This window comes from Dipodomys ordii, unplaced genomic scaffold (assembly GCF_000151885.1).
Source record: "Dipodomys ordii isolate 6190 unplaced genomic scaffold, Dord_2.0 Scaffold24, whole genome shotgun sequence".
NCBI lineage: Eukaryota > Metazoa > Chordata > Mammalia > Rodentia > Heteromyidae > Dipodomys > Dipodomys ordii.
Genome location: NW_012267240.1, coordinates 18,235,083 through 18,262,588, shown reverse-complemented (window position 1 = coordinate 18,262,588; position 27,506 = coordinate 18,235,083). Strand labels below are relative to the sequence as shown.

General features: G+C 38.4%; 1 protein-coding gene across 1 annotated transcript in view; it reads right to left on the bottom strand.

The window, feature by feature from the left end:
• Positions 1-6,358: 6,358 nt before the first annotated feature.
• Positions 6,359-27,506, bottom strand: part of Usp6nl (USP6 N-terminal like) — a 111,969-nt gene continuing 90,821 nt past the window's right edge. Inside the window, exons 13-14 of the mRNA XM_013014750.1 lie at positions 25,560-25,712; positions 6,359-8,909 (exon numbers count right to left, since the gene is read on the bottom strand). Coding sequence (XP_012870204.1) covers positions 7,498-8,909; positions 25,560-25,712 — 1,565 coding nt within the window. The 3' untranslated portion in view covers positions 6,359-7,497. The remainder of the gene's footprint in view (positions 8,910-25,559; positions 25,713-27,506) is intronic.

Genomic DNA, 27,506 nt, shown 5'->3' with positions numbered 1-27,506 from the left:
GTCTTCACTACATTCTACCCAACTGCCAAGCACACAGGATTTCCCAAGACAACTCTGCTAAATGGCTTTTTTCCTAAACGGCTTGCCCCTTCTCCCAGGATGAATACTCCCTCCTCATGATTTCACATTCTTCATGAGGAAGAGTCCCTAGTCTCTCTCTAAATCATCAACTGCCTGTCAGAGGACCCTATCTGCCAATCCTCAAATGCTACATGTCAAATGAAAATTGCTTTCCCTCTACTCCTACAGCACTCTTCCTGAATCCTTTCTCATATTCTGGCCCAAACTTTCCACCCTTCCACACACCCAAGGAACTTACAAAGTTAACCTTGATTGTTCTCCTTTGACAAAGGAGCATGTTTCAGAATCCAGGGTTTGAAGAAAAAGCCCCAGCCGTGAGAGAATAGACTAGGAAAACTTCTAGCAAAAGAAATGCAAAAAATATCCCAAACTACAAAACATTGCTGTGCGAAATCAAGGATCAAGGTTAAGTAGAGAGGCCTTCTATGATTATAGAAAGGATAGCAGTCTTTGTGAGTTGACAAATTCAAAACCATTCTTAGAAAATCATAGCAGGCCTTACTTTTTCAGAAACCAAAAAGTGGATTCTAAAATTCACATAGAAACCGAAAGACCAAGAAGCAAGGATGAAAAATTAGCCTTTGTACATTATGTAAAAAATTTAACATTGTACAAATAAGTATGAAGTTGGAGAATATATGCTTTCCAGTTTCAAGACCTAACTTTTACATATATATCTGACGTTAGGGTTGTTTTTTTTTGGGGGGGGGAGGGTCGAGCATGGGGCTTGAACTCTGGGCCTACGCACTGTCCCTCAGCTCTTCAGCTCAAGGCGAGTGCTCTACCACTTGAGCCACAGCACCCCTTCCAGTTTTCTAGTGGTTTATTGGAGGTAAGAGTCTCATGGACTTTCCTGCCTGGACCGGCTTTGAATTGCGATCCTCAGAGCTCAGCCTCCTGAGTAGCTAAGATTATAGGTGTGAGCTACCAGCGCCTGGCTAGGGTGAGTTTTTTGCTTGTTCATGACAGTGGGAATTAAGGCTAAGGCCTCAACTCACTTTTGATAAAGGCACGAGAAAAATGTCTTAGCACATGTATGCATGCGTGCATGAGTGTATGTATGTGTGTACACATAATTAAGATGGCTCAATGATCTAAATTTAGGGACTAAAACTGCATTTTCAGAATAAAACAGAAGTCATTGTGACATTGAGTGAAGCAGAGTGATAATGACCAAAAACACATTCAAGAAGAATTGGGACATTATGAAAATTAGAAATGTGCAATTTAAAAAGACACCATGAAGAAATTGAAGGGAAAAAAGAAATTGAAGAGTACTCTGTTTAATAAAGATGAAGATTGCTAAATGAACTGAAAAGAACTTGGCAGGTGTGGTAGCTCATGCCTGTAATCTATTTGGGAGGTGGTGATTGTGGTTTGAGGTAAGCCTGGGCAAACATTCTTGAGACTCCCATCTCATCCAGTGGCTAGGTGTGGTAACACAGGCCTGTTATCCTAGCTACGGGGGAAGCAATGGCTGGGCATAGAGGTGCACACCTGTCATCCCATGTGTGCGTCTTGGGGAAACATAAGTAGAAAGATCTCAGCATAGGTCACTGGGACAGCAAGTAAGACTCTACCTCAAGATCAGAGTAAAAAGGGGCTGGAGATGTAGCTCAAGCGGTAGAGTCCCCGCCTATCTAAAGCGTGAGGCTCTGAGTTCAACCTCTAGTTGTGACAAAATAATAATGATGGTAATAATATAAAATGTAAAAAATTTTGAAGATGTCAGGGCTGGGAGAAACTATCTGCCAGTCATTATCTTATAAAAGATCAGTATCTAGAGTGTATTATGAGCTGTTACTATTCAATAATAAAAAAAAAGTTTAAATAATAAGTTAAAATGTGAAAAAAATTATTTCTCCAGAGAAGATACAGAATTGGCTCATAAGCATATAAAAAGAAGTTAAATATCATCAGCTACCAGGGAAATGCAAATCAAACCCACAGTGAGATACTGTTCACAACCACTAGGATTACTGCAATTTAAAAAGTCAGATAATCATGTGTTGGCAAGAACATGGAGAAATCAGTTTGAAAGTTTCTTAAAAAGTTAACACAGGTCCACATACAGACATGCACACAAGTAGTCAAAGCTGCATGTGAACATGGTCTACAACCATCTACTCTTGAATGAAGGAAAGGTGATAGAAACCTACAATACTACTCAGCAATACAATCCAAAGTAAATACAGGCAATGTACAACATGGGCAAGCTTCAAAAGTAGGTATGAAAGACACTAACTGCCTGGTCCCATTGAATCCAGAAAGGCAAATCAGGGTAGAAAGTAATCAGTGGTTTTTCTAGGGCTGAGAGGTCTTTTGGGGGTGACAGAAATATTTTAAGACTAGTTGTTCTAACTACAATTACCAAAACTACCGTAAGAATAAGATTAAGCCAAGCCAATTACACCTCCTTTGGTTGGTCGAGGGCTAAGGACTTTACACAGGCTGGATGCATGGACTCTGGTTGTTATTTAGCAGCAGTGTTACCAGGGGCAAGTTGCTTAGTCTTTGTCCTCATTTTCTCATCTAGTAAGTGGACCAAAGTAGTCCATGCATCATAGTTACTGTGAGGATTAATGGGTTGGCAGCCAAGGCTTGCCCAGCGACAGATACAAGAAGCATGCAGGAAATGTCAGTGGTGTTTCTTATTAGGACAGTAGCAGTACTTTCATCCAATTGTCAAGTGTTGCCAAGATGAGTTCGCAAGTGAATTGCCTTTGTTTTATGGGCTTAGGCTCTGCTCTGCTCACAGACAGACTTGCCACTCTACTCACAGCCTCCTACCTTCCCCACTACCCCGAGGCTTAGCGCCTCAGGGGGAGCCTCCACACCTTCCAGGGGCCATGGGGAAAATGGAAATGCTCAGCAAACCTACCTTCAGGATGAAGTTCAGCTCACATAATTGCCCTCTGTGTTTGGTCTCCCTTCTCTGTACCCCCTGCCCCAGACACCTTAAGCATCACTTTCCCACATAAAGCAGTTGCATCAGAAAAGCCCAGAAGTACCTCTTCCTCTCTGCCCCTTGCCTGTGTATTATACTGATGGCTTTCAGGCTTAGGGTAGGCAACTCCCTCACCAGCCTTACCCCTGCCTCTCTGCTGGGCTCACCTCTTGGCCCTTCTTCTGTGCCTCTGGTAACAACCTGGGCAAATTAGTGCCAAGACAATGCTGCAGAGATGTCTCAAACCTCCTACATGAACCTAGCTCAGACGCTTGTATGTTGTAGATGCTCAATAAAACGAAGGGCTGGTCAAATGGAGGACTAGACTGTTAAGTATCTTCTCAGCTCTTAGGTTTTAAAGTGGCTTCTCGAGAGTATGTCACTTACAGAGACAGACTATAAAAATGCGGCCTTCTGACAGTAATGTTACCAGTGGAATCCTCCTAACTTTCCTAATGTCAAACTTTCTGAGTTACCCCAGTGGGAATACAAGATAGCTTTGGAGGAACTTTTTTTTCTTTTTTTTTTAAAGAGGTAGCTTAATAATTAAGTTATAAGGGGAACTGCAACCATCTGATGACTTAAGTTCTAGCCCAGATATTATGATTTAGGTGACCTGGGATGAGAGCACAAAGGTATTTTAAGTTCACCAAACAATTCTAAAGCACAACAAGGCCCACACTTAAAAAAAAAAAAAATCTAAGGTTAGGCCCTGCAATGGTGGCTCATTCCTGTACTCCTAACTACTCAGGAGACTGAGATCTCAGGATTGAGGTGCAAAGCCAACCCAGGCAGGAAGTCCCTGAGACTCCAATTAACCACCAGAAAACCAGAAGTGGAGCTGTGACTCAAAGTGGTAGAGTGCTAGCCTTGAGCAAAAGAGCACAGGACAGTGCAAAGGTCCTGTGTTCAAGCCCTATGACTGACAAAAACAAATTAAAAATATCTAAAATTAGTCCCTTTGTTTCACAGCCTTCTCATGTATAAAAGAGTGGCAGTTATGCTTACTTGCACTTGTAATAAGTTAAAAAGCATTCCGATGCTGGTGGTTCACACCTGTAATCTAGCTATTCAGGCAACTACAATCTTGGAGGACTGTGGTTTGAAGCTAGCTTGGGCAGAAAAGTTTGCCAGCTTCAACCTACAAAACAGCCAAAAAGGTAGGTCTGGAGGCATGTCTCAAGTGGTAGAGTGTCTGTCTAGCACTACAGACACACATGGCATCTTCTAGTCAGGAAAAGGACAAGTTGAACAAAGTACTGACTACACACAGTTTTTGTGCTTGTAATGGGACCCAAGTTTGTGTATATGGCAACATTCAGTACTAACAGTTTCAATAAAAGAAAGTTAAAATATTTTTTTTTTTTGGGTCCGGTCGTGGGGCCTGAACTCTGGGCCTGGGCGCTGTCCCTCAGCTCTTCAGCTCAAGGCTAGCGCTCTACCACTTGAGCCACAGCACCACTTCCGGTTTTTTTCTTTTTGCTTATGTGGTGCTGAGGAATCGAACCCAGGGCCTCAGGCATGCAAGGCAAGCGCTCTACCACTGAGCCAACTTCCCAGCCCAGTTAAAATATTTTTGATTGAATTGCTTCTTTCAAAAATCTATCACTGATACTTTGATATGTGAATTATATAAGGCTCTTACTATTAAGATGTCCATATTTTAAAATCACATATATGTATATACATGTACATATACACATACATTTATATATGTATTTGAAAGAGCAAGTTTAAAAACTCTTTGAGATCCTGAATGTAGTTTAACTTCTCAAACTAAATGCTAAAAACAAAATAGTAAAAATAAAATCATAAACAACATTGCTTATTATGTTAGCCAAAACTATCATGAAGAAATTATAGCAAATATACCTTGCACATGTTACTTAGAGATAAATCAATTTCCACACCTTGGAAGCCCTTACTGTATTTCTTAAGTATATTTTGACCCACTTTGCCAATATGTATTTATTTATTTCACTTATCTTTTATTAAAAATAAATTTCAAAGAGTAAAATGATATGTGGCAAAATAATTTCAAATTAAATTTTCCTACTTAAAAACCTCACATAGAGAACTACATTTTATAACGGGGAAAACTGGAAATACCTTATTGCTATCAATAATGTCATTAAATAAAGGAAGGTAATACAGTTCTACATACAGTCTTCCTGGGAATTAAAACATGACACAAGTATAACATACATGAAGTCCTGCAGGCGAACACTGGCCACATACAGCCAGTTAGGAGAGAATTAGCCTTGGAAGCATCAGAGATGCAGCATTCTTGACAAATGAAAAAAAAATGCACATAGGAGACACAAAACAAAATATACTTGTAACTTTTAGCATGTTAGAAACAATCACATTGAAAAAAGTATACAGATAAAAAGTCAGAGATGACATAAGAAAATAGTGTGTGTGTATATATATTGAATATATATACATAAATCTACAATATTTATCACTGTTGATATATATTTGAAACAGCTCAGGTGCTGCTTTCATAAACTAAATTGTACAGCTTGGTTTATTACAAGTCACAAAATCATAGTTTAAAAAGTGGAATGAATATCTTCAGCTACATTTTTTATATACATTTATTTCTCAGCTTCCACATGATCTAAATCAAGAGCCCAGTTATTTTAGCAGGATTTTGTTCAGTTTCAGTGTAGTGTTTATAGTTTTAATACACTGCATTTGTTTTGCCATTTAATAACATAATTACCAAGTCGATTAAAATTACATTAGACTCATTATATACAAAAAATAGCCACATTCACTAGCTAAACAAATGTTACTCTCATTTTAAGACACATTTTGTACCTCAAAAGCTTAAATTCCCCACTTGCAATAGGAAGAACCACCAATGTTAGACCCTCTACTTTCTCTGTTATCCAATATGAGCACGGTCATGTTGAAAACAAGCACTCCAATTAAATACAAAGTAATTCTCTCTCGTTAACTGTAGTGTACAGACTATTTATTTATTTAATTTGTGCTGGTTCTGGGCTTGAACTCAGCCTCATGCTCTCACTTGGCTTTCTGCTCAAGGCTGGTACTCCACCACTTGAGCTACAAACCTCCACTTCCAGCCTTCTTCTGGATAACTGAAGGTTAAGAGTTTCATCTACTTTCTGCCTGGGCTGACTTAAACTGCAATCCTGGTATCTCAGCCTCCTGAGTAGCCAGGGATTATAGTTATAAATCGCCAACACCCTGATAGAATATTCTTATAGATACCACTGATTTTCTTTTAACTACAAACTTGATTTTTTCACTACAAAAGAAAAAAAATTCAAAAGCATAAGAGTCAAACCATATTTAAAAAAAACACATCAAAATCTTAGATGCCTATCCTTAAGTAGATTTTTCCCCACAATTTTAACATGGATAATGCAATGGTCCAAATAACTAGCAATTTCTATTGATTATATTATTCTTCAGAGACTGGTCACCAGAGGCCCTCACTTTAAGGTGAGGCCCTCTTGAAAGTTTAAGGGACACAGTGACAAGTAGCTGTATCATTAATCCTGCTTTCAAATGATCTTCAGAAGCATTCCTTCCTTCTGCCACCTGAGTGCTGTGTCAACACTAACTGCACAAGGTCCTCTGCGTGGGGGGCGCCAAGCCGCAGCGTGCCCCCAGCACCCGGGCAGGGATCGGCCTACCCGGCGCCTGGAGCGCAGGAGCCGTCAAGGACGTGCACACACAAGACCCATCTTGGGAGGGCTGCATCTCTAGCCATAAACTTAGGTGAACCGCCTCAAACTTGAAGCACCATGAAGTGGGTAAATCGTTCTCTCCAATATCTTTAAGTGCCCCATGGAAATAAAATGGCAGCAACTGATGGAGAATGAGGAGCATTTTTGAGATGAATTAATAACTAGTCAGCTTAGGATCTGGGTAAAAAAATATAAAGGGGAAAAAGTGAACTGAAAGACAAGTTAAGGTGGGGGGATTATCAACATTTGATGGGTCTACATGAAAAGTAGTCTTTAAAAAGTATTCAGTTCTGTGTTCAAATATGTATATGCATAGATGCCTATAACATCTATTAAAAGATACACTACATGTAGTCTTAAAAATATTTCTTCTACTGTTTTCAGTGCTTTGTAGCAACAGTCAAAATAGGATGGGTCAACAAAGTAAAAATGGTTAGGTTTTGGAGAAAGACTTAAATGAAACTGGGTAAAGAATCATTACTGTGCGTGCAGCCCTAAGTGCTATTGCTATGTTTCCGGGTTAAATCCTCTTTAACATATTCAGTGATGATGCAATTTAAAACGCTCATCTTAAGCAGCATCTATATGGGGATGAACACATTTCCATATACTCTTATTACTAACATACATTAGCATTGTGCGAGTCGTTTACAACACAGAAAATACTGCTTTGGCAATTATAAACATAGCAATGTAGTTTTCATATGGTTTCTATTCTCGACTTCAGCAAGAAGAGAGCAATTCTCACAGCAATACTGATTCTTGAACTGAAAGCCCCTCTCGTTTTCTGTAGTGATATGTTGGAGGCGAGGGCCCTGCATACTGATACCCAGCTGGACCAGCATCTTCCACAGCTGGTGAGGTTTTATACCGCACTGGACCATCCACTGACACCGCTGGGAGGCCATGGTCCTGAAAGGGCACATGCTGAAAAGCTGTGTATTTTGGTAAATTACTTAAGTGGCCGTGGCTAGCATCGCGAGTCCAGGATTGTCCGTGCATCTCAGGCCTGTAAGGATAACTAACTTCGGACCATTTTCTGTTATCTGGCAAATAGTCCACTGGAGGAATGATGAATTTCCCATTCTTTGGTGATCCCGAGTTGCCCACATACCCCCCAGCACCAAGATCAATAGGAAGGACTTCTATTCGGCTAGAGGGTAGAACAACAGGAGTTGGGCGGGTGTAAGATTTCTCTGGAGAATTATCAATGGAAAGAGTGGAACCGTAAGGTCTCCTGGAAGGATGAATTTGAGTCACAGGGCCCATCTGTGGAGACACGATGCTGCTGGTAGCCGCAGGGATGTGTTTTGGAGAATGTCCATGGTAGATAGGGGGATTGCTGTATGAGGGGGGATTTGCGGGCCCACAATCTTCTCCTTCTAACTGGGATGGATATCTTATATAGCTTGCAGGCTGCACTTTTAAAGTAAACTTATTGGATACTTTTGATGGACTAGAGCTTGGCTCAGCATGCTTTCTTGGACTGTTAGAGTAAAAGACATTCCTTGGATTTTGAGAGCAAGCCCTTTCAAGTGCCTCTTCAACAAAAGCCCCATTTTCATTTTCACTTCCAGGTACATTATCATACTGCGATGCATTGGAGCCCCGCTTCCCATCACCAGTATCCAAAACCTTCATCTTTTGCCTTGTGTTTGATACTCGGCTTTCAGCAGAACTTGACACAGAAAGTGTGGGATGTACTGATCTACTTTTGCCTTCTATGGTATATTTGGAAGTTCTTTCAATAGCTGAACTATCTGATGGTTTATTCCACTTGGGCACAAATTCCTTCTTGATATTTGAAATAGCATTGCTATTTTGGTTAGCTGCTGCATGGTTATAAGGCCTGGAATTGTCTTGTGGACCTGAATGTTTTCGTTGAACATCTGCCTCATCTTTTATGTTTTTACTATCCTCGTCCACGGATTTCCTCCTGAGCTGCCTGACTCTTTCTGGTGTGCCAGCTCTACTCTGATGGTGAGGGGAGTGCTCCTGTTTTCTGTGAGGTGATGACCCGCTTTCTCTTCTGCTGCTTATGTGGGGACTAGGAATGCCGACACTTCTTTGTCCATTGCTCAGGTGATGAGTGCCACCAGAATGAAATTCAGGTGGAAGTTGTCCCAGAGGTTTCTTTGGATATTCATCCTCTTTACCTAAAGGGAAAGATAAATTCATAAGTAACACAAACTCATGAGTGAACAGTATCCAACGTAAGAGACCACTAGATGATTAATCACGAACTGCACGCTTTTCAAATGTGCACTGATCCACATACATGCACACACTTTCTGACCACAGTATGTCAGCAGCTGAAGGGAATGAAGTTCTAGAGACACTGGTAACAAAGGATCAAACTTCACAACCTTAATAGCAACAGGCAGGTGGGGATGATTTGTAACCACAGGTAAGTCTCATGCAACTATCTGACGAATGACTCCTGAATTTTGTAAAAACTTATTGTTACATGTTTTTTGTTTTTTTCTTTCCCAAGAATGTAAAGCTGCTATTCTCATTCCTAACACAACCCTGCATGTCAGCAGTTTAATGTCTTAATATTACATTGCTTTCATTGTAACCTATCTCAACTAAAATGGGTTTGGAAATCTCAGTAAAATTTTCTAAATTTATATGATTGAGTACTTTCCATAGGACAATTTCACAATAAAAACAAAAAGTACTTTCAGCTGAAAGGTTACACAAGGATCCTCCTTTAAATGCAAAAACAGAGAATTTTAAAAAGAAAATCATGTAGAATCATTTTAGTTTCATATTTTAAATAACACAGAATCATAAGATACTCAAGAATGGTGCAAAATAAATGAGCCATTCAATGAACAATGTTTTTTAAAGTAGTCTAACAATCTGGGTATCAAAATAAAAACATCATTACAGGAAAATCAGACCTCATTTGCAAAAATTCCACCATTTTCACCTGTTATTACACAATAATGTTCTGTCACTTGAAAATAAATCACTGCTCTCTTTAAGTGTTCACTTGGCAATTCTAACAAATTTTGCTGGGTAAAATAAGCTCTGTATCAGGCACGTTGCCGAGTGAGCAATGGCATGTTTGTGGTGAGTGTACGGTCATGGTCTTTGTTTTTATGGAGCTGCCAGTCTTGGTAATGATAGTCTTGTTATTCATCCACATTTCATAATTTTCTTTAGGTTTTTATGGGGTGGGAAACTATATGCTCGATTTTCTTTTAGAAAGTACAGCGTTAACTTTTTAATTTGATATTGTAATTGATGCATAATGATTGCACATATCTCATTAATCTAATGATGTTTCTTTAGGGAAGAGAGGAATACCCTTTAAATAACTAAGGTACCAGAATCAGAATTGCACTCAAGACAACTTCTGTTGTCTTTTAATAGAGTGATTTCAAAACTTGGGCCTAGGTACTGTCCCTGAACTGTTTTGCTCAAAGCCTGTGCTCTACACTTGAGCTACAGCTCCTCTTTTGGCTTTTTGGTAGTTAACTGGAGATAAAAATCTTACAGACTTTTCTGTGCAGGCTGGCTTTGAACCATGATCCTTAGCTCTCAGTCTCTTGAGTAGTTAGGTGTAAGCCATTTGTGTCTAGCTTGATTTAAAAAAATTTTAAAAAGTAGACTCTCCTTTTTCAAGTAAAACTTGCTTTAAGGTACAGTCGTGACTCTGGGCTTGTCAACTTCCAATCAAACTCTTTCCTCTTTCTTCAGTTGGGGAGTTCTCCCATACCCCAGGGATGCAGAGAGAAATGGCCTTTCTGTAGTTTAGAGACTACATAGCTCATTTTGTCTTCTAGTAGGCTATTTTCATAAAACTCCAGAGAAACTTTACACTGTCAAATTTAACTTTACAATGACAATATTTAGGCATGCTGTTTAGTATAATTGAAAGCATAGAAGTATTAGAAGTTACATGAGTGCAGTTTTGTTTTGTCTACCTGACCTACAAACACATAAAGGAAATACTAGACCCACACATGTTTTTACATGCTGAAGATATGTGGGAGAACTAATTCAAGTGGAATTGCTTCTCATTAAGAAAAAGGTTTGCTCAGTGGATTTCGGCTGCCTGTAGAGAGTCTTACCAGCCTTGTAGTTCATAAGAACTAATCTTCCATGGTTGAAAACCTCCATGAGAGCGTGTAGATAAGAACAGATATGGAATAGCTCTCATGCACCTGCTGCAGTGGCTGCCAATGCTCTTGCAGGAGCCGCCCTGTGTGGTGGGGTACTGCAAGTCTCCTTGCAGCCTGCCTGCAGGTGCTCCATCTGCGTCAACCCGCAATTCACCAACATTCAATTCACTTAAAGTGAGATGCTTCATAGATAGGGTCACTTACCTTTAGGTCTACATCCTGAATCTGAAAGTGTTTTATAAAAACAAAGTTTATGACTGCCTTTTCTAATAACAAAAAAGCACACACACACACACACACACACACACACACACACACACACACATACATATATATATTAGCATTGATGATTGTTTCTTATGGTCTCAGCACATTTTAATGTCAAAATGTAACAAAGCCAATTATAATAATTAAAAAATTTCTTTTTAGCCATATCAAAAAGCCAACTGAACAAATCAGACCTAGACAGGAACAAGTAACAGAGGCATGAAGAGTTCTAACACTTTACAGATTTCTCTATATAGTTTCTATATGTCTTATAATCATCTACTTCCACTAGGAACTGTCTGTTTGAGGTTGGCTTCCAGAATATTTTGCACAGACACATAGCTACAACTACTGATGATGATGATGATAAAGAAACTGAACCCCTATACCTTTTGTGTGTGTGTTGCTGAGGATCAAATCAGGGACTTGAGCACAGTAGGCTCTACCACTGAGCTAAATATCCATGCTCAAATAACATTTTACAGTATAGTAACAATGAATTTAGGCAATATTCTAGATCTACACTAACTGAACTAAGTAATGTGGGTGGTAACTTCCCTTATCTGAAGCTCACTAGTGGAAAATGGATTTGTTGTTCTGTCTCTCATGTTCTGCTGAATCTTTTCACAAGTCTTGTTTTTAAGCTATCTATCTTCAAGTCACAGTGTAAACAGCATGGCCAACAGGGACAAATGGTCTAAGTTTGAATCCTGGCTTTACCAGTCTCATCTTTTGTATGTTAATTTCTCAGTCTTAGATTTTGTATTGAAGATGATAATATCTATTTTACAGATTTGTTATAAAGATTGGAGTTAATATATGGGAAAAAAGACTAGCATATTTCTTGGATATAGCAATTGTTTAGTAACTGCTATATTGGCAGCTTCTGTATCACTATGCACTATGTAGTTATTTTTAGACAAGTTCAAAGTACTTCTCATTGATTCCTACTCATTGATTCCTTTGACTCATTGTTTCAATCTGAAACTTCCCTGGAAGCCAACATTAATTACATCTCCCCTGCAAGGGCATTGTGCTGTCTATTTCTTCATTCAAGTGATTGATAACGAATATGGAATTAAGATTAAAAAATGGAGCACCTTCACTTCTTAAAATATAGTGAATTCTTAAAAATCTGTAAGAAAAGGGCTGGGAAGGTGGCTCAGTGGTAGAGTGCTTGCCTTGCATGCATGAGGCCCTGGGTTCGATTCCTCAGCACCACATAAGCAAAAAGAAAAAAGCTGGAAGTGGCACTGTGGCTCAAGTGGTAGAGCGCTAGCCTTGAGCTGAAGAGTTGAGGGACAGCGCCCAGGCCCAGAGTTCAGGCCCCACGACCGGACCCAAAAACCCCCCAAAAAACATAAAAATCTGTAAGAAAATAAAGGCTATTCTGTCTAGAAAAGTAAGTAAGGATGTAAATGGAAACTCACAGAAAGAAGACAGCAGGTAAACCATACATTATGAGACATACAAATTAAAATAATTTTAAAATTGGCGTATCCCACTGTTTGAGAATTAAGTTCTCTGATTTGACAACACATTTTGAGGGTTTTGATCTAGTAATTTCACATCTGGAATTTAATAGTAAGGCATATACAAAACATCTGTTGTAAATATACTCAAAATTACATTGTTGTAAGTTGTGTGCTATCGGCTTATGTCTGTAATCTTAGGAGGATGAAATTGTTGGGGTTATGGTTCTGACGCCAGCTTCAGCAGATCCCATCTCCCAGTGAAAAACTGGAAGCAGGGTGTGTGTTTTCCCAACTACAGGAAGCCCAATATAAGTGGACTGTGTCCAGGTACATTTTTAAGCAGGAATCAAGAATCTATTTAAAAAATGATAAGCAATAATCAAGGCTGGAGGTATGGCTCAGTAGTAAGCGCCAGGACAGGAATTCAAACCCTGGAACCACAAACATTTTTAAATTGCATTAGTTTTGAAAAAATTATATGCTCAATGTAGAGGATTTGTGAAATTAAATATCATCAAACAAAAATATGTTATAGAGTATAAACCTGTAGCAGTCTATTGCCATGTTCATATATAGGTTTTTAACCTTCAACAGTCAAGAAGGAAGTTATAACAGTTTGCATAATACAATCTCATTTATCATGACTGACATACCATTGGACTACTATATAGGCAATGTCTATGCCTATAAAAATGACTATAAGAAATAAATGCTAGCCAGGAGCTGGTGGTTCACGCATGTAATCCTAGCTACTCAGGAGGCTGAGATCTGAGGATAGTGGTTTGAAGCAAGCCCAGGCAGGAAAGGCCATGAGACTCTTATCTCTAATTAACTACCTGAAAACCAGAATTAGAGCTATGGCTCAAAGTGGAAGAGTGCTAGCCCTGAGCACAAAAGCTCAGGGACAGTATCCAGGCCCTTAGTTCACACCCCACGACCGACAAAAATATTAAAAAATAAACACTAGTAGTGCTTAATGTACATCAAGAATGCCTTTTGATGGGATGATTACTATTTTTACTTATCTACAACATGTTCAACACATAATAAAAAAGTATAACATTTTAAAACATGGAATTTTACATTGATGTTAGCCAAAAGGCCAAGAAGCAATAAAACATGGAATTTTAAAACATTGGTGTTTAGGAGGGTATTAACCTGCAGTCTGGGTGTCTGACTTGTCTACAATATTTTCTAGCAACAAAAGCATAGTAAAATTTTGTCAAATGCTTCACTTAGAATTTTTCTGATTCACTATGTGGGTAATCTTATTTATTTATTTTTTCTTGTTGGTGGTGGGCCTTGAACTCTGGGCCTGGGCACTGTCCTTCAGCTCTTCAGCTCAAGGCAAGCGCTCTACCACTTGAGCCACAGCACTACTTTCTGTTTTCTGAGTGGTTTATTGGAGATAAAAGTTTCATGGACTGGCTCAGTGGTAGAGCGCTTGCCTTGCATGCATGAGGCTCTGGGTTTAATTCCTTGGCACCACATAAGCAGAAAAAAGCTGGAAGTGGCGCTGTGGCTCAGGTGGTAGAGCACCAGCCTTGAGCTGAAGAGCTGAGGGACAGCGCCCAGGCCCAGAGTCCAGGCCCCATGACTGGAACCCACCCCCCTAAAAAAAAAAAAGTTTCACGGACTTTCTTGCTGAGGCTGGCTTTGAACTGTGATTCTCAGCTCTCAGCCTCTTTTAGTAACTAGGATTACAGGCATGAGCTACTGGCACCCAGCTATGTGGGTAATCTTAAAAAAGCAAAAAATCACTCTAATCTAGTCTGGCATTTTTAATAATCACCTTCTTTGCTTTCTATATGTTTTAAAATCCATCTTCAGTTCCTGTCATAAGATAGACATCATGTTTACTAGTCTGGGATTTATGTTATCTAATTTTATTCCTTTCAAAAAAGCAGAACTACATTTTTCTCATCTCTATACTTCAAACACTTGCTTGGCTCTACAACTTTTCAAAGATGACTGGCAATCACAGTGATTGCTTCTTGAATTCTTCTGGTAAATGGGATGCTCCCGAAATCCCTCATACCAGCCGAGTAGTTCACTCTTAGTCACAGCTTATTTCCATCTGCCTTCATTTCCTCTTGTTACTATTTAGTCAAAATTTCTCCTAAAAAACTGTGTTACTGAAAACATGGAAGCAAAACATTTGAACTAATGCTTGCATCCCCCAATTAGATGTACGTGTTCCTCTATTTCCCTTGGATCTTCTCCTTCAAACACAGAATCACTTGGCTGTTAAGTTACACCATAAGGTAAGGAAGAAAGGTGAAGATTGTTTAGTAAAATCCAATACTGTGGAAGAGATTTAATAAATGGAACAATTGCTGGGCACTGGAAGCTCAAACCTGTAATCTTAGCTACTCAGAAGGCTGAGATCTGATGATCACGGCTCAAAACCAGCCCGGGCAGAAAAGCCAGTCTTATCTCCAAATAACCATCAAAAAGCTGCAGATGGCGTACAAGAGGCAGAATGCTATTTGTGTGCAAAAAAGCTTAGGAACAGTGCCCAGGCCCTGAGTTCAAGCCCTAAGACTGGCACACACATACATAAGCACACATGAATACAACCACCAACAAGAAAGTGAGGAAGGAGCTGGACTAAAGGGAAACATCTTTGGGAAAGTATGTACACAGCACAGACCACCCACATGCTCTAATAGCCACAGATTTTCATTGTGAAATGCTTTGGATACATAAAAGGCACATAACAGTCAAAATTATGAGACACAGTAAAATGTGGAATTACAGATACAAGCCATGTATTTCTCAGGAGAAAGAATTAAAAACTGAATAGTAATAGAAACTGAAGTGGTCATTTTAGATGTGAAATACAATGCAATGTTATACATCAGATATATGTGGGAAAGTTAATGTTTTAATATAAAGGGTAAAAAAAGTCTTTACCTTATATTTAACACTACTTTATAGTCAAAGCAATAGATAAACTTAAAGTCACGACTAGTCTATGCATCTAAATATCACATGAGAATTAAAGGAAAAATTGATGTTTCATTTACTGAGTGGGCAAAAACACAAAATGCACACTGGGGGAAAATCTGTACTTGTTCTAAAAACCCTAAAAGTAGGATCTTAAAGTTCTTTGAAGAGACCTTTAGTACTTTTTCTTTCTCCTAGTGACTTCCCTTCTTTTGTGTTCCTCTCCATAAACTATGAAATAGAATTACACAGAAAGTGCTGAAAAAACATGCCCATTATTTCACTTAAGTTACAGCAAGGATACTATCAAAAATCATACTGGTTATAAAATTGCCCAAGAAATAGATGTAGCAGGTATGGGCACACCAACATTAATTCTAAAAGACATTTTTACCAGATGCCAATGGCTCACATCTGTAATCCTAGCTATGCAGGAGGCTGAGATCTGAGGGTTGAAGTTCAAAGCCAGCCTGGGCAGAAAAGTCCCTAAGAGATTCTTATCTCCAATTAACCACTAAAAAACCAAAAGTGGAGCTGTGGCTCAAAGTGGTGGTGCATTAGGCCTTGAGCAAAAGAACTCAGGGACAGCTCCCAGGTCTTGAGTTCAAGTCACTTGACAAAAAAAGATATCCTCCCACTGCTTTCTTTCTTTTTTTTTTTGGTCCGGTCATGGGCCTGAACTCTGGGCCTGGGCGCTATCCCTCAGCTCTTCAGCTCAAGGCTAGCACTCTACCACTTGAGCCAAAGCGCCACTTCCGGCTTTTTTCTTTTTACTTATGTGGTGCTGAGGAATCGAACCCAGGGCCTCAGGCATGCAAGGCAAGTGCTCTACCACTGAGCCACCTTCCCAGCCCTCACTGCTTTCTTTATTAATAAGTATCCTATCAATCAATAACCTCACAGATGCACAAAAAACTTACAAGATAGAGTCTCTCTGGACCATCATTTTCAATGAGGATAGAAAAAGGTAGTGGACTGGGGATATAAGATAGAGCCTCCTAAATTTAAGGGCTTAAAAACCCCAAATCTTTCAGATGTTAAAGGCAATAAATCAAGCTAGGCTTAGAGGTACTGCACACACAGTAGAGAAGGGTCCTTGCCTATGTGGGGTCAGGGGGCAATTCTAGGTTGGCTTAATTCGAAGTGTCAGCTCATTCCTGCTTTTCACCATGCCCTGAGACCAGGGAGCAGGCAGAACACTAATGTGTATAACTAATAGCTGGTTGACAACAGTGGCATCAATGTTCGCCTTTTAGAAATATCTGTTGACTGTTGAATTATGACACAAATTACTACCATACCCAGCCTAAGAACTCAGAATAGAGTGAAATTTCAGTAATGTCACATGGTTGTTATACACACATTGCACACATCTCAGAGACAGTCTTAAGACATGTCTACGTAGGACTGTCTATGAAGGAAGAGACAAGAAGAGGAGCTGAAGGAAGTGAAGAAAGAGCAAAGAGAGACATACAAAGAGAGGCAAGGAAAGTACAAAGGGGAAGGACGATGGGGAAGTTGTGACAGGCAAGTGTGGAGAGCACCAGGAAGAAGGAAGGAGAGTAGAGGCAGGAGGAATGGTGAGGAAAGAAGAGGAGGCGACCAAGCAGTGCATCATCCTTCCTGAAGCCAGGCTCGCACTATTATGTGTTTTCAGGGACTGGCTCAGGTTCGCAGAACTGGATAGGGCAAAACCTCTCATTTCCAACAGCAGTGTTAAAACCTGAGGCCTCAGTGCCTAGGCACTCTAACCTCTATGATTATGAAATTAAGAGGAAAATCTACTTGATTTCTTCATAAAAGTGATTCATGTTGAAGATTAACTGCTCAATCTTTACCAAACTAAAGAAATACCGTGTAGAACTTGTAAGAAAGACAAATGGCATTGCCAATAACATTTTCATATGCTAATAAATGTTCTCTGCTATCCCCTCACAAAAGGAGATCCAAATAAAGCATTAAATATTTCTTTTAGAGGCCATCAATATTAATGTTTATTATCCATGCTTTCAGTCTGGGCTTCTTTTCAACAGACGTTTTTGCTCAGCTTCATGTCTAATATTTAATTTTCGTTTTCTTCCTCCTAAAAACATGGGAAGTAAAGAATTACAACCCTAGGTAAGGGGTAAGGGAGCCCCCCATTCCTATCAGATCTAATGGGGGGCATTTGTGAAGATATCACATTAATGATATTTTTCACCAGTGGATAGTTATGTAAGTGGTATTTTTATGGCAGTACTAGCAATTTAGAATAATCTACTCCTGGAAATAAATGATATATTTAGAATAAAGGCAAAATGCTCACTTACTTTCTTCCTCTTCTTTCTTACAAAACAAGAAAAAAAAACAAACAGCAAAAACAAAAAAATCCCAGAAGATACTCTAATTTGCCTAAAAAAAGATAAGAGAAAAGGTCCCTCTTGGGTCACACCTCAGGGCTGTCCATTTTTGGCCTTATTCAGGTCTCTGTCACCACCAAGTGGACATCACACTATACTACAAGATTTGCAGATGAACCCCAGAGGCATTAGCTCCTTCTGGCACCTGAGACATATAATTACACAAAGTGCTCTGAGTGCTCTCCCTTGTAAGCAACGTTTTTATTTATAAATTACAATAACAGAATAAATGTACTCAGATTGTTCCAACAGTTTTTAGTAAAAAATTGTGGAAAGCCACTGCTGGGAAAATCATTCTATTATTCTAAAAAAAAAGAGTTACCCATTCCTTTCTGAATCTCATACTAAGTCCAACAGTCTTAAAATATTCTCATAAAATTGCTGATTTCATTTTTTTTTTTTTTTGCCAGTCTTAGGGTTTGAACTCAGGGCCTGAGTATTGACCCTGAGCTTCTTTTGCTCAAGGCTAGCACTCTACCACTTGAGCCACAAAGCCACTTATAGCTTTTTCTGTGTATGTGTACTGAGGAATCAAACCAGGGCTTGATGCATGCTAGGCAAGCACTCTACCACTAAGCCATATTCCCAGACCTTCAATTTTTTTATTTTTGTTTTCTTATCATTATAATAAAGGTGATGTACATATAAGAAGGGTTATAATTTCAAATTTATTTTTGAAAAATCAACTGATTTTATTTAATGTGCCACTAACCAGAAGAACATATGACTCAAACACTATTACAGTAGCCTTCAATAAGATAACTAAAAAGAAATAGTTGGCTGTCTAAATTACAGCTATAATTTTAAAGATTATTGTAGGTAAGGTAAGCTCACTAGCTTGACTTTTATTTTTTTTAGCAGATTAAAAGGGAAGCTGAGAAAAAAGACTATTATTTAAGCACTTTTCTCCTCACTGTACATCTTTTTAAGGCCAGAAAAATTTACTCATAACTCACTGTGAAATAAATTAATTTTAAAACTTGCATTTTGTGTTTCCCAGTGTTTCAATTCACACATGAGAAATAGTTGAATGTGTGGAACGTCCACCCTATAGACAAAAGCAAATATACGCTCTAACAATAAAACTGACTTGTGTTCTCAAATAAAATACAGAATGGTTCATTACCATCAAAAAACCTGCTAAACTTATGTAGTAGACAAATTAATATTTTTAAGATATTAGAACTTTATTCCTTACAAAAAGTCCGACTGATATATGTAAGACGCTGGAACAGTGCTAATGATGGAGAGACATAGTCACTGCCCTCAAGGATTTTACTCTATCCAACAAGGATGAATGGTCAAGGACTGAAGTGTGAGGAGAGGAGGATGCACAAAAGTTCTGTTTAAGGCACAAAATACAGATGATCAAATTCCATAGGGTTGGAGATTCTAGGAATGGGCTAAAGGCTCAAGATGGAACTGGTTTGGTAACAAGTAGAAAAGAGGAAAATATTTTATGTCAAACTAAGGGCTTAGATTTTCTCCCACAAACACTAGAATGCTCCGGAAGGATCCAGCTTTTCACACCATCTTTTTGGCTCTGTAAGGAAGTGAGTGATGCAGGAGGCAGGGGTCCCAGTTTGGTTACTGCTGCTCTGAGAAGAAAATGTTGGTGAGATGTCAAGAATGAAAGACACACAAAAGTTAACGGTTAACTGGACTGTAACTAAACAGGTTCTAGGAAGCAGAGGCAGTAAGCAGAAGGAGAAGAGTTAAGGTAAGTGAATGCTGACTATTTTATATGACAGAGAAATATGAAGAGCTCTACGAAGAGCTCTGGAGGTTGGCTAGGGAGGTAACTCACTCAGTTATAAGGGTTGTTTGCAGTGTCTGAGGGGCAGACAGGTGAAGATGGCCACTTAGTGTTCTGGCAAAACAGGCTGGAAGTTGAAGTTCTAAGGACCAAGATTTGGGAGACTGCCATGACTATAGAATATGAATTGCCTAGGATCATGGGCAGAAAAAACAACTTTAAAAGATGAGCTAAAGGAACAAGTGAAGAAAAGAGAAGGAATTACTAGAGAGGTAGAGATAGGAATAAGACTGAGACAACCAGGCATGAAATCACCCCAAATAGAATCTAGGAGAGCCCTGCTGTACACCAACAAAAAATGCTCTCTTCCTGTGGCACTCAGTGTCACTCCCAAAATAAAAAGAAGGAAATGCAACCAGAAGCTAACAAAACTCACAATTTATAAGCAAAATACCAAATTTCTTTAGAGGAAAATAAAAACACATATATCTAAGCCCAAAGCAACAAAATTTTCTTTCTTCCCTTCCCTTCCCCTTCTCTTCCCTTCCCTTCTTACTTTCTTGGTTGTGGGCCTGGGCACTGTCCCTGAGCTCTTTTCTCAAGGCTAACACTCTACCACTTTGAGTCACAACTCCACTTTCAGTTTTCTGGTAGTTAATTGGAGAAAAAGAGTTTCATAGACTTTCCTACCCAGACTGGCTTTGATCTGTACTCCTTATATGTAATCCTACCTACTCAGCCTCATGAGTAGTTAGAATTACAGGTATGCCCCACCAGCACCTGGTCAAAATTATTTCTTAAAAAAGTTCCTTCAGCTTCATATTTTCTGATACTTAAAGGATAAACATTAAAAAAGCTCTCAATTATTTTAAGAAAAATCTCTAGGGGCTATGTAAATAACACACTACAAAATGGGTCAAATTGGCAGTCACAGTTTATCAGTGTAGGGTTTCTAACCACATGACTTTCACTGCTTGACCCAAATGGCTTCACTGCCAAATGCCTTCATTTGAATAGAAGATAGGAAAAATCAGTGAAGACAAAAAATTAAGTATTCTCCAAGTAGAAACTGAATTTTAAAATAATCACAAAGACCTATTGTTGAGGGAGGAAAAGTTCTTTGTTACAGAAGAAAATCTACCAAAAAATGTAAAAAGAAATCAGTGAATTTTAAAACACTACTTTGCAGGTCTAGAAAAAATATGTGAATGCTATAACCCTTGCTACTTGAGAGGTAGAGACAGTCTGTGGCTATCCTGGTACTCCTCACAAAGGGCTGGATATGGTAGACATGACTGCAGTCCAGGTGGCTATGGCATTAAGAATTCCTATATCAAAAATTAACTGACACAAAAAGTGCAGTGCTCAAGGAATAATGTACCTGTCTAGCAAGTGTGAGGCCCTGAGTTCAAACCTTAGTACAAGAAAGAAAAGAGAAAGAGGAAGGAAGGGAAAGGAGGGAGAAGAAGGAGGTAGAGGAACAAGAGGAGAAGGAAGGAGGAGGAGGAACAGAAAGAAGAGGAAGAAAAAGAGGTAGAAGGAGGAGAAGAGGAAGTAGAAAAGGAGGAAGAGGAGGAAGAAGAGGAGGAGGAGGAGGAGGAAGAAGAAAAGAAGAGGGGAAGGAGAGTGGAGAAAGGAAAAAAAGAGGGAAGGGAAAAGGAGAGGAAAAAATACTTTAAATAATTAGCATATATAGATAAAACAAGCTGTGTAGCAGTGGCTCACACTTGTAATTCTAACTATTCAGGGGACTAAGATCTGAGGATAAGGTTCAACGCCATCCCAGGCAGGAAAGTTCATAAAATTCCTATCTCTAATAAACTCTCCAAAAAGCCAAAGGTGAAACATGGTTCAAGTGGTAGAGAACTAGCCTTGTGCAAAAGAAGTTCAGAGACAACACCCAGGTTCTGAGTTCAAGCCCTAGGACGGCACAAAAATAAGCAAACAAATTAACAATAGTTAAATCCAGAAATAGCTGGATACTTTCTTGATTTGAAAAAAGAGTAAGAAACATAAGTCTTGAAAAGATGGAGAAAAACACTATTATTTGCTGAACATAATACCTTAAAGTCTTAGAGAACCTAAGAAATCAATTAATTAGGTCTGTCATAAAAATAGTATAAATTTTTCAATTAAATATATATATTATTGTAAAGATACTGTAAAGAGGGGTTACAGTTACATAAGCAAGGTAATAAGTCCATTTCCTATGGAGCATTGTTACCCCTCCTTTGTTTTTCCTCTACCATTCCTTTTCTCTCCACCTCCCCAACTCTTCCCGCAAAGTTGTAAAGTTTGTTTTCAACATAGTGTCTGTTACAATGGGTCATGCTGTATCCTCAGAAAAATAGTATATTTTAAATGTTCTCCTACCAAGTTAAGAAAAAAATGGAAGAAGAGATTACATTTACAATAGCAATACAAAACACAAAAATTATCCACTAAGGAATTCTGGATCCCTAGCCTCCACTGTCTGGACTTTCCTCTACAGGAAACCTGTAACACACTTGAGGTACTGATGGCCAACTATGAATGTAACACCTGGGCTGGAGTGGGTAGTGAGAAATATGCTACACTCACATAAAGAAAACAAACTATACCGAAGGTTACTAAAGTATTAAGTAAAAAGTAAAAGCCAGGGCTGGGAAGGTGGCTCAGTGGTAGAGTGCTTGCCTTGCATGCCAGAGGCCCTGGGTTCGATTCCTCAGCACCACATAAGCAAAAAGAAAAAAGCCGGAAGTGGCAGTGTGGCTCAAGTGGTAGAGCGCTAGCCTTGAGCTGAAGAGCTGAGGGACAGCGCCCAGGCCCAGAGTTCAGGCCCCATGACTGGACCCAAAACAAACAAATAAACAAAAAAAAAGTAAAAGCCATTCCTTAGGATTCCTCACCCCTAAAATCATAATCCCTAAAATTCAATACGATCTCAAATACTAGTGGATTTTTTGGTAACTTGATGAGATAAAGTAATGAGGAATATTAGCCTTAATTATATTGAAACTATAAAGAGATGAATGGAATAGAATAAAATATTATGATATACTAACTATATGACTAACTATACTATGATATAACGACTATTTGGAAAATAAGCAAAACAAACAAACAACCCTCAAGAATCCAACTATATCCTACAAAATTAAGGAGAGTGAAGGAAAGGATAGGTAGGGGAGGGATGGTGAGAAAGCTTAAAGGGGTGACAATGATCAAGATATATTGTATTCATAAATTAAATGGCAACTCCTTTGTACAACTACTTAAAAATAATTAAAACATTTTTGCTTATTCTATAAACAAAGTGCAATTTTAGATGAGCTAAGATTTAATCATATCTGTTTAAAAGTGATTTAAGCACTAAAACCCCCAACAAAAGTTAGAAATATGAGGGTGTTTTTTTTTAAAGCCCTTCATCTAGTATGTGAAAATTTCTTTACATTACAACATAAAAGTGCCAGGTACTGAGGGCTCACATCTATTATCCTAGCTATTCAAAAGGCTATGAGACCTGAGGATTGTGGTTCAAAGCCAGCCTGGGCAGGAAAGTTCATGAGACTCTTAACTCCAATGAACTACTTAGAAAAAGCCAGAAGTGTAGCTATGGCTCAAGTGGTAGATCACAAGCCTTGAGCAAAGAAACTCAGGGTCAGCACCCAGGCCCAGAGTTCAAGCCCTAAACCTGACAAACAAAAACAAAACAAAGAAACAAACAAGACATAAAAGTCAGTCATAAGAAAAAAGGCCTGTAAAGAAAGGATGTATAAGATACATAACACATAGTAAAAGGAGCAAATGTCTTTAGCTTGCTAAGCACTCAGAGACCAATAGTCAACAGGCAAAAGATGACTAGGGAAGGTCACAGAAAATGAAATATATATGCCTAATAAATATAAAGAAACAATACCAGATTTAAAACTAAAGAAATGTAGATAAAAACAACAGTAGAATACTCTATCCAACCAGGAAAAAAATAACAAAAACCATGAATTTATATAGATCCCATCATACATTATTGGTGGGAGGACGGAATGATAAAATATGTAAGGAACCAAAAGAAGTAACATAGTTGTGTACATTTTTAAAGGATGGATTTGATATTAAAATACTTGTATGATGTTTATGATGTATGCAGCTCATAATTTAATGAGAAAATAAGAGCAGAGGCAAACAAATCCTGAAAATAAATGTTGTGGTAGTAGAAATACAGATGAAAAACAGACTGAAGTAGGCTTAGTATCCCGTTACAATTTCAAGGAGATTGCCACCAAGGAAATTCTGTGCATGCCCAGGATGCATAGTACTATGGATCCATTCATAGTCCCCATAATGCCATCCAACTTCCACTAAAATATGTCACCTTCCAACAGATCTAAAACTCACATTTACCCTGTTTTTTGGGCACCATTTCCTTTTTGGTTAAGGCAGGGAAACACGGAGCGGATCACATGACTTACAACTGGGGAAAGCAGGACTAAAAGCTCCACATCACCCAGTTGCAATGTGCTCACAAAGTTAAAACGTTTTGCTTTCAAATTTTCTATTCTTGTTAATAAACCCCCAAGTAAGGGGGGTTTACTGTATTGTTCTAGAAAATGCTGGGCTACCCTAACACATCTTACCATACATTTTTAACTGCCAGGGTGATGAGAGTAGACACTACCCAGTGATTCTGGTATGATTTACCTATCTCCCCCTCTCCTTTTATCCCCTACCCTACTCTTGGCCCCCATTTCAGTAATGCTGTGACATGAGGACTAGAACGTTTTCTACAGTTATTTTTAGGGGTTAAATGAAAGGCTGTGTGGCAAGTAGTAAATTGAAAATTATTAGCTGCTAGTTAGATGATAGATAGTAAACAACATTCTATTCCATTAGAGGTTTCAAGCTTTAATCTCATGTTTAAATAGTTTGATAATACATATATTTTTTTATGTGTGTCTTCTGTTTAACTCTGTTTAAATAAACATTCAGTAGCAAGTCTATAGTAATTGCTGCTCCAAATGCATTTCCTGTTACAGGAAAGAATTAGTAGAAAATGGACATCATTATGCTGAACAAGGGAGAGTTGACCTCACTTAGTAAAGGCGATGGTTTCACAAGGCCTATGCTCAAAACTCAATTACCACTGTGATGGGTTGTTTTCTAGTCTATCCTGATGACCCCAAATCACCAAGAATTGCTGATTAAAGGCACTCAATTAAATAAGTAACAGCAGAGCAGCTTGATTTTTACAGAGGGAAAAACAAATCTTCATGAATATAATTCTGCTTTCTTCCTGTCTAGATACACAGGTGACACTGAATCAGGAAATACCAAATCTAGTTAGGATAACTGGTAGTACTGGAGTTTGAACTTGGGACCTTGCACTTGCCACACAGGTATGCTACCACTGAGCCATACCTCCAGGTCTATAAATGACTGTTTTTACTTTTCATCTCTCACTCATGAATTTCCACTTACCCAGTCTCTTATCACCTCATCTACTGCAACAAACATGGGAAAGAAAAAGGCAAAAACAAATTTCTCAGGATAACATATAAGCAATATCTATCAAAATAATTTCTGTCCAGTAATATCTCCCAAATCTCTTAGATGTTTTTCTTACTGCATCTTCTACACTTTCCCTTTTAGCTCTCTCCTCTACGTCCTTTGGCCTTCTCTCATTAATTTTTCTCTTAGCTCTGTTAGTGTCTCATTTACAGTCACTTTGTTATCATTTGAGCAATCTGTATCTCCTATGTACTCCCCAAAAGTAAGATATACATCTTTCTTTTCAGTTTTTAAATCCATAGCTCCTAGTAGAAAACTAGTGAAATGTTAGGATATTTCTTACCAGGTTCTGGGAGGTCTAATTTCGCCCTCTTCAGTTCTGCCATAGAAATCTGAAGTTGCTCGATTACAAAATCATCTTCGAAGAAAAAATCCTTTGCTAGAGTATCCTGAAGAAATTCTACAAGTTCTTCCATAGATAATTTCATTAGATGTTCTAAGAAAGATGAGAGCAATATAAATGCTGAGTCAACAGTTACTTTAAGTTGAAAGATAACATACTCTTTTCAGGTGTAGCATATTTTACAAGGGGACATTTGAAAAAGACAAAATTATAACTTAAACATGACATTGTATCACAAGCTCAGTAAGACAAAGAATTTTTTGTATTTTGCTTATTAGTCTTCTAGTAATGGGCATTTAGGTTGTTTCTGATATTTTACTATTTAAAACTACAGAGGAACTTCCAGTATCATTGCCTGTAAATACTTCTAAGGAAATCATGAAGAAAGAAATTGGGTCCTTTGAGCCTAAGGTAACCAGAAACAGATTTTTGTTGTTTTTACTTTTTAAAGTGGCAAATGACAAACTGAATATACGTAGGATGCTCAATAATGTTTTGATATATGTATAATATTGTGGAATGGGTCTATCAGCTTAATTTACGTATCTATCACTAAATACAATTTAACATCTTCTCCCTTGGCAATTTTCATGTGTGCTATACATTATTATTAAATACAAAAACTGCTGTGCAAAAGATCTGCAGCAGTGATTCTTTTGTCTAACCAAAACTGTACCACTTAAAAAACATTTCTCCATTTCCATGCCTTTATTTTCACTCAGTTTTTGTTGCTTTATATAGGTATAAAGGAAAGTTATTTAAGCCTTAAAGGTTCATTCTCTAACCAAGAAAAAAACACAGCAACAAGCAGGTTTTTCCACAGCTTTTTAGTTTAATGATCTGTGGGCTTGTAATTATTGGAAAGTTTATTTATAAAGAGTAAGAAAAGCTGGGCGCTGGTGGCTCACGCCTATCATTCTAGCTGCTCAGAAGGCTGAGATCTGAGGATCACGGTTCAAAGTCAGCCCAGGCAGGAAAGTCCATGAGACTCTTATCTCCGATAAACCAGTAGAAAACCAGAAGTGGCCCTTGAACTGAAGAGCGCGGTGACAACACCCAAGCCCAGAGTTCAAGCCCCATGACTACCCCCCCAAAAAATTAAATGAGTAAGAAAATTTGCCAAATTGAATCACAGGTCATACAAATAATTTAGGAGAGAAAAGAGCTGCAAAGAAATATTACAATGTATTTTTACTATTACACAACTTACTAGGGAACAGTAAAATAGTATCTCTAAATAAAAATTACTCTTTGTTCTATACTGTCATCTATTTATAATCCAGAGAAAGGAAGGAAAGAACAGATGGAAAGGGAAGGAAAAGAAGAGGAGAAAGGATTTCAGCTAGTTGGATGACAGAGCCCTGAGATTGGGAAGATAATTTGACATCTACAGTTTCGTTGCTGTACCTCAGTCTGTGTGCTGGGGAAAGAAGACCTGAGTGGAAGGAAAATGAGCCACAATGCCTCTGTATCCTTTTCTTCAAAAGAACAAACAATATAAAGAATTCCTGCTGAATATTCTCAATCTTCTGTAAAATATGGTGAATCTCACCCTAAAAATCCATTCCACTCTTACACCAAAATATCTACTGTGTTCCAAACAATGCTAAGCATAGCAGAGAAATAAGTTGTAAACATGACCACATCTACCCAGTAACCTTATAATTTACTTGGGATGCTGACCAGATCCTTCAAAACTAATGTTAAAAGGGTGGAATAGTTACGAATATATGTGGTACTAGATGAGGTCTAAAGCTTTTAATAGTTCATCATCTCTGTCTAGCTATCTATAACAGAGATATGTAAGGCTGAGTTGAGACATTAAAGATGAATAGGGTACTTCATATTCAAGAAGGAAAACTTTTTGTTTCTTGATTCTTTTTTTTT